This window comes from Candoia aspera, chromosome 1 (genome assembly GCF_035149785.1).
Source record: "Candoia aspera isolate rCanAsp1 chromosome 1, rCanAsp1.hap2, whole genome shotgun sequence".
Classification (NCBI taxonomy): domain Eukaryota; kingdom Metazoa; phylum Chordata; class Lepidosauria; order Squamata; family Boidae; genus Candoia; species Candoia aspera.
The window spans coordinates 176,224,354-176,237,900 of NC_086153.1; the positions used below are offsets into that span (position 1 = coordinate 176,224,354).

Genomic DNA, 13,547 nt, shown 5'->3' on the forward strand with positions numbered 1-13,547 from the left:
AGCTGTTTGGAAATTATAAAGTAGGAAGACTTTAGAGGATCTAAATGGAAAATAGATGAGGTATTCTGTTAGAAATTATTTCTTTTTGCTGAGCTTCATTTAAAAGCTTTGTTGGTTTCCACAACAAGCATCTGCAGAGAACTACGTGGATAAAAAGTGACGGTGTGGTAATGTCACGATACAAATCCTATCCTTTCATGTGTGTATCCTGGTTGGATGTAATATTGCACAAGTGCCTCAGGTATTAAGGAGTTTTTGTTGGGATTGTATGTTGTTCTGAGGGGGTGGGTATGGGCCTGGGCATGGATTTTGATAGACAGGGGAGGGGGAAGGGTTCTGAAGGGATGAGGGCATGCTGTAATATCCCGGTAGTGATGGGTAGAGGGAGAAATGGCAGAAGACAAGGGGCAAGACCTGTATGTGGAATGGGTCACAGGTATATTGTTCCTGTGGCACGTTCCAGCCCCTCAAACTTACTCCCGGGTCCAGGTTGGCAGACTTTCAAGGCCCTGGATGGTCGGCTGCTGCTACTGAATGCCAGGTTGGTTTGTAATAAGGCCACCATCATCCATGATTTGAAGGTGGATGAGAAAGCTGACCTGGCGTGTATTACAGAGATCTGGCTGGGTGAGGAAGGGGGAGTTCCCTTTCTGAAATGTGCCCAACTGGTTACTGGGTGTGACACCAGCCAAGACTCCAGGGTATGGGTGGTGGGGTGGCGGTGGTCATCCAAGACAGTTGGGAGGCATCCGCGGCGCTGCTCCTCAGATTGCCGGGTGCAAGACCCTGTTTGTTAAGTTGGGCTCTAAGAGGGATCAGCTGGGACTGTTGCTATTGTACCAGCCTCCCTGCTGTGTAGCAACCTCCCTGCCTGAGCTCCTTGACTCTGTAGCCAGGTTGGCGGTGGAGTTCCCCAGGCTTATGGTCTTGGGGGATTTCAACCTGCCTTCTTTGGGGGTGGGGTCAGAGGTAGCTCGGGAGTTCATGGCCATGGGCCTGTCCCAAATCATCCAGGGCCTGACGCATAATAGTGGTCATTCGCCTGACCTGGTTTTTCTGTCGGAGCAGTGGCAGAATGGTCTGAAATTGGGGGAGGTTTTGGTTTCTCCCCTGTCATGGTCAGATCACTGCCTGGTGAGCCTCCAGTTCTCTGGCGCCACCCCCTCCACAGGGAGGCAGGGCCTATTAGATCGGCCTGCCCCAGGCAACTGATGGACCCAATTGGGTTTCAGAGGGAGCTTGGGGTTGTTCCGGGAAGTCTTCTGCATGGTCCGACTGAGGCCTTGGTGGCCGCGTGGAATGAGAGAGCGGCCATGGCCTTGGATCAGATTGTGCCTGAGCGGCCTCTCCATGCCCATGGCTCCTGAGGCTCCCCATGGTTTACGGAGGAGCTGAGGAGGCTTAAGGGGGCTAAGAGATGCCTAGACTGCTGCTGGCGGAAGACGGGGAGCGAAGACAATCGAACACGAGCTAGAGCCACTATCAGAGCCTACCTTGTGGCAGTAAGGGCGGCGAGATATGGTTATTTCTCCGCTTTTATTGCCTCTGCAGATTGCCACCCGGCAGCCCTATTTCGGGTGACCCAGTCCCTCCTTGGAGGGAATAATACCAAGTTTCACCTACAGGGTCGCTGTGAGGAATATGCTGTGCATCTAGTGGATAAAGTCGCTTGCATTTGCTCTACGCTGGACTCCAGCTTTAAGGCAGGGCCAGTGGAGGATATGGGGGCAAAGTCTGGCATGGTTACCTGGGGGGAGTTTGATCCGGTTGCATCTGAGGAAGTGGACAGGGCCCTTGCAGCTACTAGTTTGGCCACCTCTGTATTAGATCCGTGCCCCTCCTGGTTGGTTGCTGCCCATGAGGAGGCACGTGATTGGGTCTGGGCAGTAGTTAACAACTCTTTGAGAGAGGGGGTGGTTCCGTCAGCTCTTAAGGAGGGAGTGGTGCGTCCTCTCCTCAAGGGGCCATCGCTCAACCCAACTAGCCTGGACAGTTTTTGTCCAGTCTTCAACCTCCCTTTTTTAGGGAAGGTTGTGGAGAGAGTAGTCGCATGGCAGCTGCAGAGGACACTAGTTGAAGCAGATTATCTGGACCCTTTTCAGTCAGGGTTCAGGCTCAGTTATGGGACTGAGATGGCATTGATCACACTCTTAGATGACCTCTGGCGGGAGCGGGATGGGGGCAGTGCGACCATCCTCGCTCTTCTTGACCTCTCAGCGGCCTTCGACACCATCAATCATGGTATCCTTCTGGACCGGCTTCAGGAGTTGGGGGTGGGCGGCACAGTGTTGTGCTGGTTCTCCTCCTTCCTCTGGGGTTGGTTCCAGTTGGTGCTGATGGAAGGGAGAGGTCCAGCCAATGTCCCCTACATTGTGGGGTACCTCAGGGCTTGGTTCTCTCCCCTCTCCTATTTAACATTTACATGAGGCCATTGGGGGAGGTGATCCAATGGTTTGGGATGAGATACCATCAATATGCTGATGATCCTCAGCTTTATATCTTTACCCCAGAGTGATGCCGTAGATATCCTGACCCAGGGCCTGGAGGATGTAAGGGCCTGGATGGGGTGCAATGGGCTTCGACTCAACCCAAGCAAGACTGAGTGGCTTTGGGTTTATGGGCCTTCCGGTTGCAAGGTTTTTCCATCTTTGGTCCTGGATGGGGTTGCACTGCCCAGATGGACCCAGTGCACAATCTGGGGGTCCTCATAGACTCACAGCTCCTGTTCAAAGAGCAGGTGGCAGCCGTGGCTAGGAGGGCCTTTGCACACCTTTGGGTTGTGCACCAGCTGCGCCTACTCGTAGACCGAGAGGCTTTGCTCACAGTCACTCATATCCTTGTGACCTCTGTCTGGACTACTGTAATGCACTCTACATGGGGCTGCCCTTGAAGAGCATTCGGAAGCTTCAACTGGTGCAGTTGAAGAATGCAGCTGCATGGATAGTAAATGGTGTTGGATACTCGACACACATAACACCACTGCTATGTGAGCTGCATTGGTTGCCGTTGTGCTTCCAGGTACAATTCAAGGTGGTGGTTGTCACCTTTAAAGCCCTTCAATTCTTGAAAAAATATAGGATAGGAAGGAGATTTTTTAAAAACCTTATGGACTCATTGTCCAGTGCCCGACCTAACACTCATATCCAGAATATTATAAGCTTTTCAGAATTTGAGCCAACCAAGTCTCAATTTCATTTTCTTCCAAACTGACCCCTTCAACATTCTGCAGCCTTGGAAACCACAATGGTTAAATTGATTGGTTTAGTTTTTTTACATTTATGAATTAATATGCTTCTACATACTTGGAACACGTCTTTCCTGAATGTGCAGAAAACATTAGCTTAGTTTTAGTGGCCACATTTCACAATCAAGAAATTGTTATTGCTATATTTGAAGGAATCACTTAAAGGAAGATTGTGAAAGTGCAGAAATCTAGGGATATCAACTCCTAATTTTAAAAAAATGAATGTAATATTTAAAATTAATTACATCTACAGCTAAGCTGTATTTGTTCCAGTTGTGCTGAAAGCTGCATGTGTATGTTGCTTTAACACAGAGATAACTGATATGTTAATATATATTTTAACCATCTTACATCCACTATATTAAGAAAAAAGACTCTATAGCATGAACTAGACATTTTAGTATGTGGTAGGCAGACTTCAGATCTGTGGCATATACTTTGATTTTTCATTAGATCTCTCTGATCAGAGGAAGGCAATGTGCAGCCAGCAAGTTCCCTTTTTTTTTTGTCTCCTGGAAAACTGCACTGACAAATCTAACTGGCCAATTAAATCAGTGGATTAAATTGCCCCTTTCTAAAAAAAGAAAGGACTTATAAAGCTTGCCTACTTTACTTAGACACATCTCCCCCCAAAACAAAAAGCAGGGAGATGTTACCAGCTCAATATTCAATGCTGCCAACTGGCAATGGAGGGTGGGGGAGGAGTAATAAAAGAACAAACTCTGCCTGCAAAAAGGTTGCTCATCCCTGTTTTCTATACACCACTTGGCAAGTGGTTGGGTTTACAGAATACAGTCGGCCACTCTCTCCCCCCAGGAAAGGTCAAAACTTAAGAGTTGAACACACTGTGCATGGCAGCAGCCATTAGGTCTCATAACTGACCTGGTTAAGCTTTTTCTTTGAACCTAGCTGGTGACTCAAGGGCTGTAGTTAGAATTAAAGAGAGTATATGGTGCCTCCAATCACATGCTCATCCCCAGAACTGGTTTTCACTACCAGAACTAAGCTCTTAGCCTCTTAACATAACAATGAACATTCAATTGTTCCCCCCCACTCCATTTTTCTTTGCTTCAAAAAAGTGAGGGAGGGAAAAACAGTCTTAGTGGTTATTATTAGTAAAGAGCTGAGTATCAAAACATTTGTCCAGCTACTGAAACTCACAGAGATTCCCAGCCATCTTTTGTCTTCCCCTAACGTACGAACCAGTGTGGTGGTGTGGTTAATGTGCTGGATTAGGCCTACAAGACCCAGATTCAAGTCTACTCTCATTGAAGGACTTTGACCAGCCACCCGCTCAGTTCAACTAATCTCACAGGGTTGTTGCTGTGGCTAGAAGAGGGAAAAGGGAATTATTTGCATAGTACCCTGGGCTACCAGAGGAAATACAGGCTAAATAAACAAACAAGTGATGTGAACTACTAATAATTCAGCTGTTAAGTAGGAGCAAATGCTTAGGCTAAACCTGGCATTTTCATTTTCATTTCTAGGGGTATATCGATACAGATGTTTCTCAATCTCTCAAGAAAACAAATCCAATTGGTATGATAATATCATCACAATGCAAAGAATTTAATGCATCCTTTTCTTGTATGAGTTGTGCCGCCTTTGCAGACCCTGCGGATTCCCTGATCTACTCTTCGCACAATTGACAGGTGCCAGATATGGACACTGGATACACTAGAGTAGGCATCATAGAGACTTCCAATGAACTTCCATGAACAGGTCCTTGGCATCCATTCCACCAGACTGCTACTAAGCATGTAAGCTCTCCTTAATACCTAATGCTTATTGGCAAGATTAATGTATTATGTACCAAGGTTATGTATTTCATCATAAAGCAGAAATGTGGCTACCACTCTATGACACTAGATGGCACTGAGCTAATTTGACAAGCAAAACAAAAACAAGATAAAACAAAAAACCTGACAACCAACATCCCCAAATTCTTTACACTAAGGATTAATAGGCTTTGGCTTTGGCTCAGTTAGAAAAACAACAATAAACAAATAGAATAGCCGATGTTAAGTGGAAAAGGATGGAGCATTTCAGTAATTCTTCTATTACCTGGGAAAAGATCTGTACATCTCATAAAAATCTCCCAATAGATTAGACCTAGTGCATACATATCGACCTGTTTCAAAGCTGATTCACAGTCCCTTAAATTTACTGCTCCTTCCAGCACTTCAGGGGCCATATAGCGAATTGTCCCAACCTGTAAAGACACGTTGCAGCATGCTTACTTTAGCTTGGCATTTATGAAATCCTGTTCACTGTTCTTCAAGTAATTCAACAGGAAACATTTTTAGCTATATTCAATTTCATCCTCAAGACAGCATTAACATGAACCTAAAGCTTCTTTGAGACCCATATTGAATCCCAGTCTTGTTATTTACACTTAAAGTAATGTCTATTCTGTCCTTATTCTCAACACATTTTATTCTGATATTTAGCCAGTACTTTTATGAAGAAAACCCAGTGTCCTTGGCATCCATTCCACCAGACTCCAAATTCTTCTTTAACGGAAGTCCAGTAAAGAGGTGAAAGTTGCATGTTAAACAAAAAATAATTACCAAATCATGTACTGTAGGTATTAAAATCATGGTTTTTATTCTACCCCCTCACTAATCAACAATCTTAAAAAAAAATCTTAACCTTTGCACAATATACATTGGGAAAACGGCATAATACATTCTACAACTTCAAAATTAAATCAAAATCCCCTGTAGTATTCTTAAATTTTAGGAGTATCCTTAGATTACTGAATTGAGAACAAGAGAGAATAAGCAGAAGCTATTATTTTCTTGATTTTTCCTTTTCCCATTCAGTTACAAATGTTCTTAGTTAACCATCTGAAGAAAATTTCTCTCTCCTCATCTTTCAAGTTAAACTTCCTGCAAATGCTAGAAAAACCTATTGGCCTATGTGAAGTATTAACCTACATTTGTTTATTCTGAGGGTAGGTACCTCACCAGTTTACCTATTGATCATGGGGTCTTTCTAACTGTCCAAGCTCATCATGGCAATCTCTTTTGTGCCATGCTTTGGAGTAAAAAAAAAAAAAAGCTTTTCTCTTCCGGTTCAGATTTTATTAGCAGTCAGGCAACCCCAAGGCTGGCAGAAATACCTGCAGCACTCTGATGCCAGTCTACATTCACTGTGTAAAGTATGAGCAACTCAAAAGTGTTTCAAGTTGGCTTCCCCACTTCAAAATATATTTAAGGAAATAAATTATCTTTGCCTGTGAAAATCAGAATAAGAAAGGTATGTTTGAAGCTCACTGTTATGTTTTATTTGAAAGCGGATATGCTAAAGATTTTTCAGTGTCTAAATCCACTATTTATTCTCAAAGGAGATGCACAAACCTTATGACAGGTTTGGTTTCAAAATTTCCAAGGCTCATGAGGAGAGTCCCAAAACCTATTTTTCTTTCTTACTCACCTCACTAATTGCAGCATTGTCCTCCTCACCTGGCCGCACCAATCTATTCCCTGTTAGCTTCATGGAGAGACCAAAATCACTAAGGACACATGTTCCATCGTTCTTTACTAATACATTGCGGCTGTTCAAATCACGATGGGAAATGGCAGGCTTGTAATGATCTGTTTGAATATATAAATACATCGTTTTACCATTTCTAGCGGCTTCTTTTCATATAACGTAAAACAGAACATGGGTACTTCAAGAAAACTGGTAACACTTTGAGCAGATGAAAACTCTTTTATGATGGCAGTTTTATGAACGTTTTGTGATGCAGGTTCAGGTATATTAACAGCAATGGAACATGAATTGTTGGGAATACCTGTTAAAGAATGTCACCATTATGTATCAATCAGGAACATATCAAATATCAAGATTCTGCTTTTTATCAAAGAACTGTACCTCCTGAATATCTGTTAAAATTCTAAGCCTTAAAAAGTCATTTAACTTCCAAGCAATTCTATAAATAAATTACTTAGCTAATAATCTGAACCATCACTATATCTTTAATAAAGCTTGTGTTCATTTTTATTAGCTGCCCCGCAAATTAAGATTTTAAATCCTAAAATGAAGACTTGAACACCTGTTTCTTAGTTAATTGAGGGTTCGTTATAATTACAGATCATACTGTCTACCTCAAAATCTACTGGTTTTAGTTAGGCATATGCATTATACCTAACTACCTAGAGTAATTAGGAGTTGGATGGCCTACAAGTTTAATAAATGATGATGATGATGACTATAAATGATGATGATGATTATTATTTTAAAAAAACTGTAAGCTGTTATTTAATATATGTAGCTGACACACTCTTCACTGTTCATTTATAAATTAGACTTATGTATACTTGTTCTTCAAAGTATTATTGGAATGGCAACGGGAAGTTAGCATGACAGGCCTGCAAACTAGGGGGCTAAACTTTTAATCTCAAAGAAATGCTAGCAACCATGATAGGGAGCCATTTAAGGCATGCTAGTCTGTAGGTGATTCTTGCAGCTTTTCCTACTAAGAAGCTGCTCAGTAATGCATTGTATATGCGCCTATTTCTTTTTTTTACAAAACTAAGAGATATGTTTGCTTAATGCTAATTTGTTTAGGCAAAACCTGTAGAAGTAACCTGTGAGGGCTGCAGTTTGCTTATTCTGTTCAACCATTTCTTCCAATATTTCACTGCTTACAAAATTATTTTGTCTTGGAGCCAGTGGCTGCATTCTCATTTTAAGTGGTATCTAAACTGGCTTGCTCATTATTTGTTTTCACTTCCAAAAGTCACTGGTAACACGTTTCTGTCTTCACTGACCTTCTTTAATACAACCACTATTTTTTCATATTTATCTCTTCAAATATTTATTATTTATAGATTGGAATCTCATCTTTCTATGCAGAAGTCACTCACAGAGATTAATTTTTTCCAACCATTATTAAAATTTCATAACAAAATGTCTTTAAAAATTTGTGACAAACCTATTAATTTTTCAAGTATACAAGGAATGCCTATAGCATGGTCAGACAAGTTCTTGCAAAACTTTCAGGAACTCCTTGCAACTTCCCAAATGGCATCTGCAGAAACCCATGCAAAATAAAAATAAAACTAAGTGACCAAATTCAAATGCAAAATTGCTGTATTTTGTGAGATTTTGATTTTCTTGCCAGAAATCTTATGAGACTTTCAATATATCATGACTTCATGAGATCTCCAGGAGAGATTTGGGGTTCTTACAAAATTTGGGTTATTTTTTTAAACACATATTATTTTTATTTTGATGCCTGCATCATCATGCAAAATCACTTGATAATGTCCACTGCCTGACCCCTGGCCTACAGAAATATTTCCCTGCTATGCTGCATGAATGGAAATATTAGCCCTACCTTTAAAAAGAGTAAAGGAACTCCTTATACACAGCAAAGCATTGTTACACAGAGCACTTATATATCAACCATCTTTAAATTTAGGAGTTATTTCCACACAACACAGCTAGTACAAAGAGAGGAAAAGTGTACCAGGGATTTCTAGTTCAAGTAAGAAAAAGCTAACTTATGCAGGCACCCATATCTATACAGGAAATACAGCCAAACAATTAAGCAACCTTAGAAGGTCAACTGTAAGGCTGAGCTTTTTGAGGCATGGTGCTGTCTTTTTCTATAAAGGAAAAAGTCTACATTTTTGATAATTCAATAATCATTACATTGCAACAGCTCTCACAATTTTGCTGAGAGGCATAGCTTTTAATTACTATAATTTTTATTTTTAAAATTCTGTCTGCCATTGGAAAGGTCACCGTTTCAAAAGCAACCAGTGGGAATTCCTATGTAGCAGAAAGTATTTTACAGTCTAGGAAACTACATATAATCAGGATTATTTTAAATATCATGAACCACATGAAAACTACTAATATTTCTGTCAATATAATTAGAGCATGATCCCAACTACTTATTGAAGTTAAACTGCACAGGGGAACACATGGTAAAAAGAATGGCCCATACTATTTTCCTCCAAACAAAAAAAATATTTCTCCATATGAATCAGAAAATTAGGCCTAACACAGAAAATGTTGAGGAGCTTGATTGTTTTGGTATCCATTTATACTTATAGGCAAGCATGGACCTGAGCCCGTTATTCAGAGCCCAACACACACAGGTGATCACACACTACATCTGGTTTTTATCTTCAGGCAGTTATAACATGATCTGAATCAGTCTTTTGTCATGGTCAGATTACTCTCTGGTTGCTTTTTGGCTTGCTGGTTCTATCCCACCAAGCAGGGATGTAGGACTTATTTGACTGGTCCACCCTCAGTGATTAATAGACCTGGATAGATTTCACGGGAAGCTTAGAGTTTTTCCTAGGATTTGGTAGGCAGTTCAACCAGGCCTCTGTCTTTGTCTGGAATGGGTGCATGACAAAGGCCTTGGGTAGGATTGCTCCTATGCTGCCTTTCTCTATTTCTTGAACTTGTAGGGCTCCCTGGATTTCCAAGGAGCTTCAGGAAATGTAACAAGAGATGCCTGGAGTGTCACTGGAGAAAGCCAAAGAGTGAATCTTACTGAGCATCTGTAAGAGGCCATATTAGGGATTACATTGTGATCTTAAGAGCAGCAAAACACAGTTATTTTTCTGCTCTTGTCATTCTGTAGATAGCTGGCTGGCTAGTAGCCACTTAAAGTGACCTGTTCCCTACTGAGGAGGGAAGGCTCAAACGAACATCTAAAAGGCCGCTGTGAGAAATACTCTAGGCATTTGGCAGATCAAGTCACTCAGATTTGTTCTGAGTTAGTCTGGGCAGATTCTATCAAGTTGTCTAAGGCATGGTTTTGTCCTGTTACCTAAGATGAGTTCAGTCTTGTGACTCCTGAGGATCCTTATGACTATTAGTCCAGCCACCTCTATTTATTAGATACATGTCCCTCTTGTTGGTTAAGGCCACCCAAGGGGAGATGTATGGTTGGCTCCATGTGGTGGTAAATTCATCCTTGAGAGAGGGGATGGTTCCATCTGCCTTGAAGGAAGCAGTGTGCCTCCTCCTCAAGAAGCCTTTTCTGGACTCAATGGTTCTGGACAATTTTTGTCCAATCTTCTGTTTTGGTAAGATTGTTACAATCAGACTACAACTCCACAGGACCATGGAAGAAGAGGGTATTGGGACTTGTTTCAGTTGGGTTTTTAACTGGGGCTTAGTGTGGAGTCAACACTGATACTATCTGTTGGTGATCTTTCAAGGTGTGACTGTCCTGGTTCGTCTTGATCTTTCAATAGCTTTGAATAACATTGATCATGGTATCCTTGTGGACTGGCTACTGCATCTGGATGGGGAGAAACAGGCTTAAACTCAACCCTGACAAGACTGAGTGGCTATGGATGTATGGTTCTTCCAATGCCAGAGATACTTCATCTTTGATTCTGATTGGGGTGGCACTTCCCCATACAGAACTGATGTGCAATTTGGAGATTCTCCAAGACTTGAAGCTCCTGTTTCAACTGCCAGACAACTGACTGCCCAGGATGCTTTAATTTGGATTGCTCCTCTAAACTGGACTGTTCAGTACATCTTTTCTGCAGTAAGCAGAGAGTTGAACTTTATGGCCCAAATGACCCCTTCCAACTCTACGATTCTATGTGATCATTTCTATTAGGTTTTGTGATTTTTTTCATTTGTACATGAAATATTTCGTTTAATAACAGGTATCAAACTGTACACTACTAGGCATAACATACCTTAAAGCAAGAGTTCAGAATCAAAACACCTATTATTATCTTACCTCCTCGTGGTAGTTCTGTATGAAGGTACGCCAGGCCTCTAGTTATAGAGTGCGCCATTCGGCAAGAGCTCACCCAGTCACTAGCATGAAGAGTCAAATATCTGCACAAAGAACCCTGGAAAGAATAAGGAGAGGGCACTTCCTTAGTGTCTATCTTCTACATGCTTTTAGATATTCTGTGTTTCCAAGATGCCATTTCAACATATGAGAACACAGAGGGGGTGGGTGTGGTAATGAACTGGATGAAACTGATGCACTTGTGGCTGCTCTTTGCTTTGTTTATAGAACAGCTCTCTCTGCACCCTAACAAACGCACCTCACAAGAACCAATAAAATAATACATGTTTTCTTCAGGAAAAAGAATAAAATCCTGCAAACAGATAGAAAAGATATTATCCTATATTGTTTGTACTGAATGAATTTATTTAAAAACTGTTTACTTATCTGTAGCCACAATTGAGTGGTCCTCTATAAATTCAAATACGTGGATTATACGCACTTGTGCGAGCTCCACTGGAACCTGCTAAAGCTTATAGAATTATCTGTGGGAGCCCTGCCCTCAGGCATGCTAAGGGATCAGATGTAGCTTCTGTGGAAACCTTTCACTTCTTAAGACCAACACAGGGGGTCTGGTGGAACAGTGAGGTCATCTGAGACTCAATGAAGTAGCAAAATGGGTTGCGTGATTTCATACATTATCACTCAAAAAACAGCAGAACTGCAGTTACAGACAAGTAATCGGTTTATGCGATTTACATATGTGGTTAAATAGCATAGGAGGGCCCTGTCACCATAAAAGACTTTCAGAGAAAACAGCCCTTGCAGAAGTTGCATCTCTCTAGGAGCACAGGTTTAGTCTTTACTGCTGGGAGAAGGTAAAGGGCTGAGCCCCTGTAGCTACACACCATAGTTCCTATGGGGGGAACAGCCTGGAGGAAGGCTACTGATGCTGCCATTCCTTTTGTGGAATGAGCACAGATTGGAAGAGGTGGCTCTTTGCCACCATATTGTGAAGTACGTATCCATGTGGAGAAACCAGGAGGGAAAGACCATACCCTTCAAATCAGTCCTGGAAAACAAGGAATAAACATTGGCCCTACTGAAACAGTGCTGTACAGCCCAGGTAAAAAGTGAAAGCTTGTTTAATATCCAAAGAATGAGTACACATTTCCAATGATATTAAGGGTTTCTGCTTTACCACAGAGAACAGGAGAGTTGCTGTTATTACATCCAGCAATAACAAAGGTTAGAAACAATATTAATCAGAGTATGTATGTATGTTAATTCTCATTATCTACAAATAATTTCCTGAATGGCCATATCTTCATGGCTCTCTCTGATGGATAAGAGGGCAGTAGGGAACAGTAAATGTCTGACTGATTGTGTGGAAGGATGTGTGCGTGGGGGAGGGGACCCTTATTTCAATCCATGCACTCCGGCGATCCAGGGTTGGAGGTGCTCTGGTGGCTGTAGGGCGGGTTATATTATTGAGGTGGTGACAGGCTGGGGATGTTATGATGGGAACTGGAGGGCAACCCAGCTTAGGGGAAGATGCCCCCGGTGCTTGTTACCAGTGGTGTGTTCCAGCCTTCCGGGTTCATACCCAGGCCCTGCACAGCAGATCCTTGAGGGCCCTGGTCTTCAGCTGCTGCTTCTTAACACCAGGTTGGTCAACAACAAGGCCACCCTCATATGTGATCTGATCACAGAGGAGGGGGCAGACCTGGCGTGCATCACCAAGACCTGGCTGGGCCCGGGGGGAGGGTGGCCCTCTCAGAAATGCGCCCGGCTGGGTTTCAGGTGTGGCACCAGTCAAGACATCAGGGCAGGGGAGGAAGGGTGGTGGTTGTCATCCGAGAGTCTCTGGTGGTCTTCAGGGGTGCTGCTCCACAAGTGGCCGGTTGTAAGACCTTGTTTTTTGAGTTGGGTTCCCAAGAACAGTTGGGAGTGCTACTACTGTACCAGCCTCCCTGCTATGTAGCAACCTCCCTGCCTGAGCTGATAGAGGCCGTCTTGGGGCTGGCAGTGGAGTTCCCCAGGATTATGGTTTTAGGGGACTTCAATCTGCCATCCCTGGGGCATGCCTCGAAGGCGGCTCGGGAGTTCATGGCTACCATGGCAGCCATGGGCCTGTCCCAGATTATTCGGGACCCAACTCGAGACAGTGGCCTCACTCCAGACTTGGTTTTCTTGTCGGAGCAGTGGCAATGTGATCTGAGGGGAGAGTTACATCTGTCCCCATTGTCATGGTCAGATCACGCCCTGGTGACCCTGAGATTCTCTTATGCTGCCCCACTCCACAGGGAGGCAGGACCCATTCAACTGGTCAGCCCCCAGAGACTGATAGGCCCAGTGGGTTTTCAGAAGGAGCTGGGGGTTATACCCGAGGATCTACTGCACAGTCCAGCAGAGGTCCTGGCCACAGCCTGGAATAGGGAGGCAGCCGGGGCCTTGGACAGGATCACGCCTGTGCGACCTCTCTTGCCCCATCCAACCTGACACTCCTCGTGCTTTACAGAGGAGTTGAGAGTTTTGAAGAGGGTTAAGAGATGTCTAGAGCGCTGCTGG

At 43.1% G+C, this 13,547-nt stretch overlaps 1 protein-coding gene across 1 annotated transcript in view; it reads right to left on the reverse strand.

The window, feature by feature from the left end:
- The window catches only part of BMPR2 (bone morphogenetic protein receptor type 2), an 88,707-nt gene that overhangs the window by 8,038 nt on the left and 67,122 nt on the right, over nt 1-13,547 (reverse strand). Inside the window, exons 7-9 of the mRNA XM_063317980.1 lie at nt 10,980-11,094; nt 6,683-6,843; nt 5,309-5,456 (exon numbers count right to left, since the gene is read on the reverse strand). Coding sequence (XP_063174050.1) covers nt 5,309-5,456; nt 6,683-6,843; nt 10,980-11,094 — 424 coding nt within the window. The remainder of the gene's footprint in view (nt 1-5,308; nt 5,457-6,682; nt 6,844-10,979; nt 11,095-13,547) is intronic.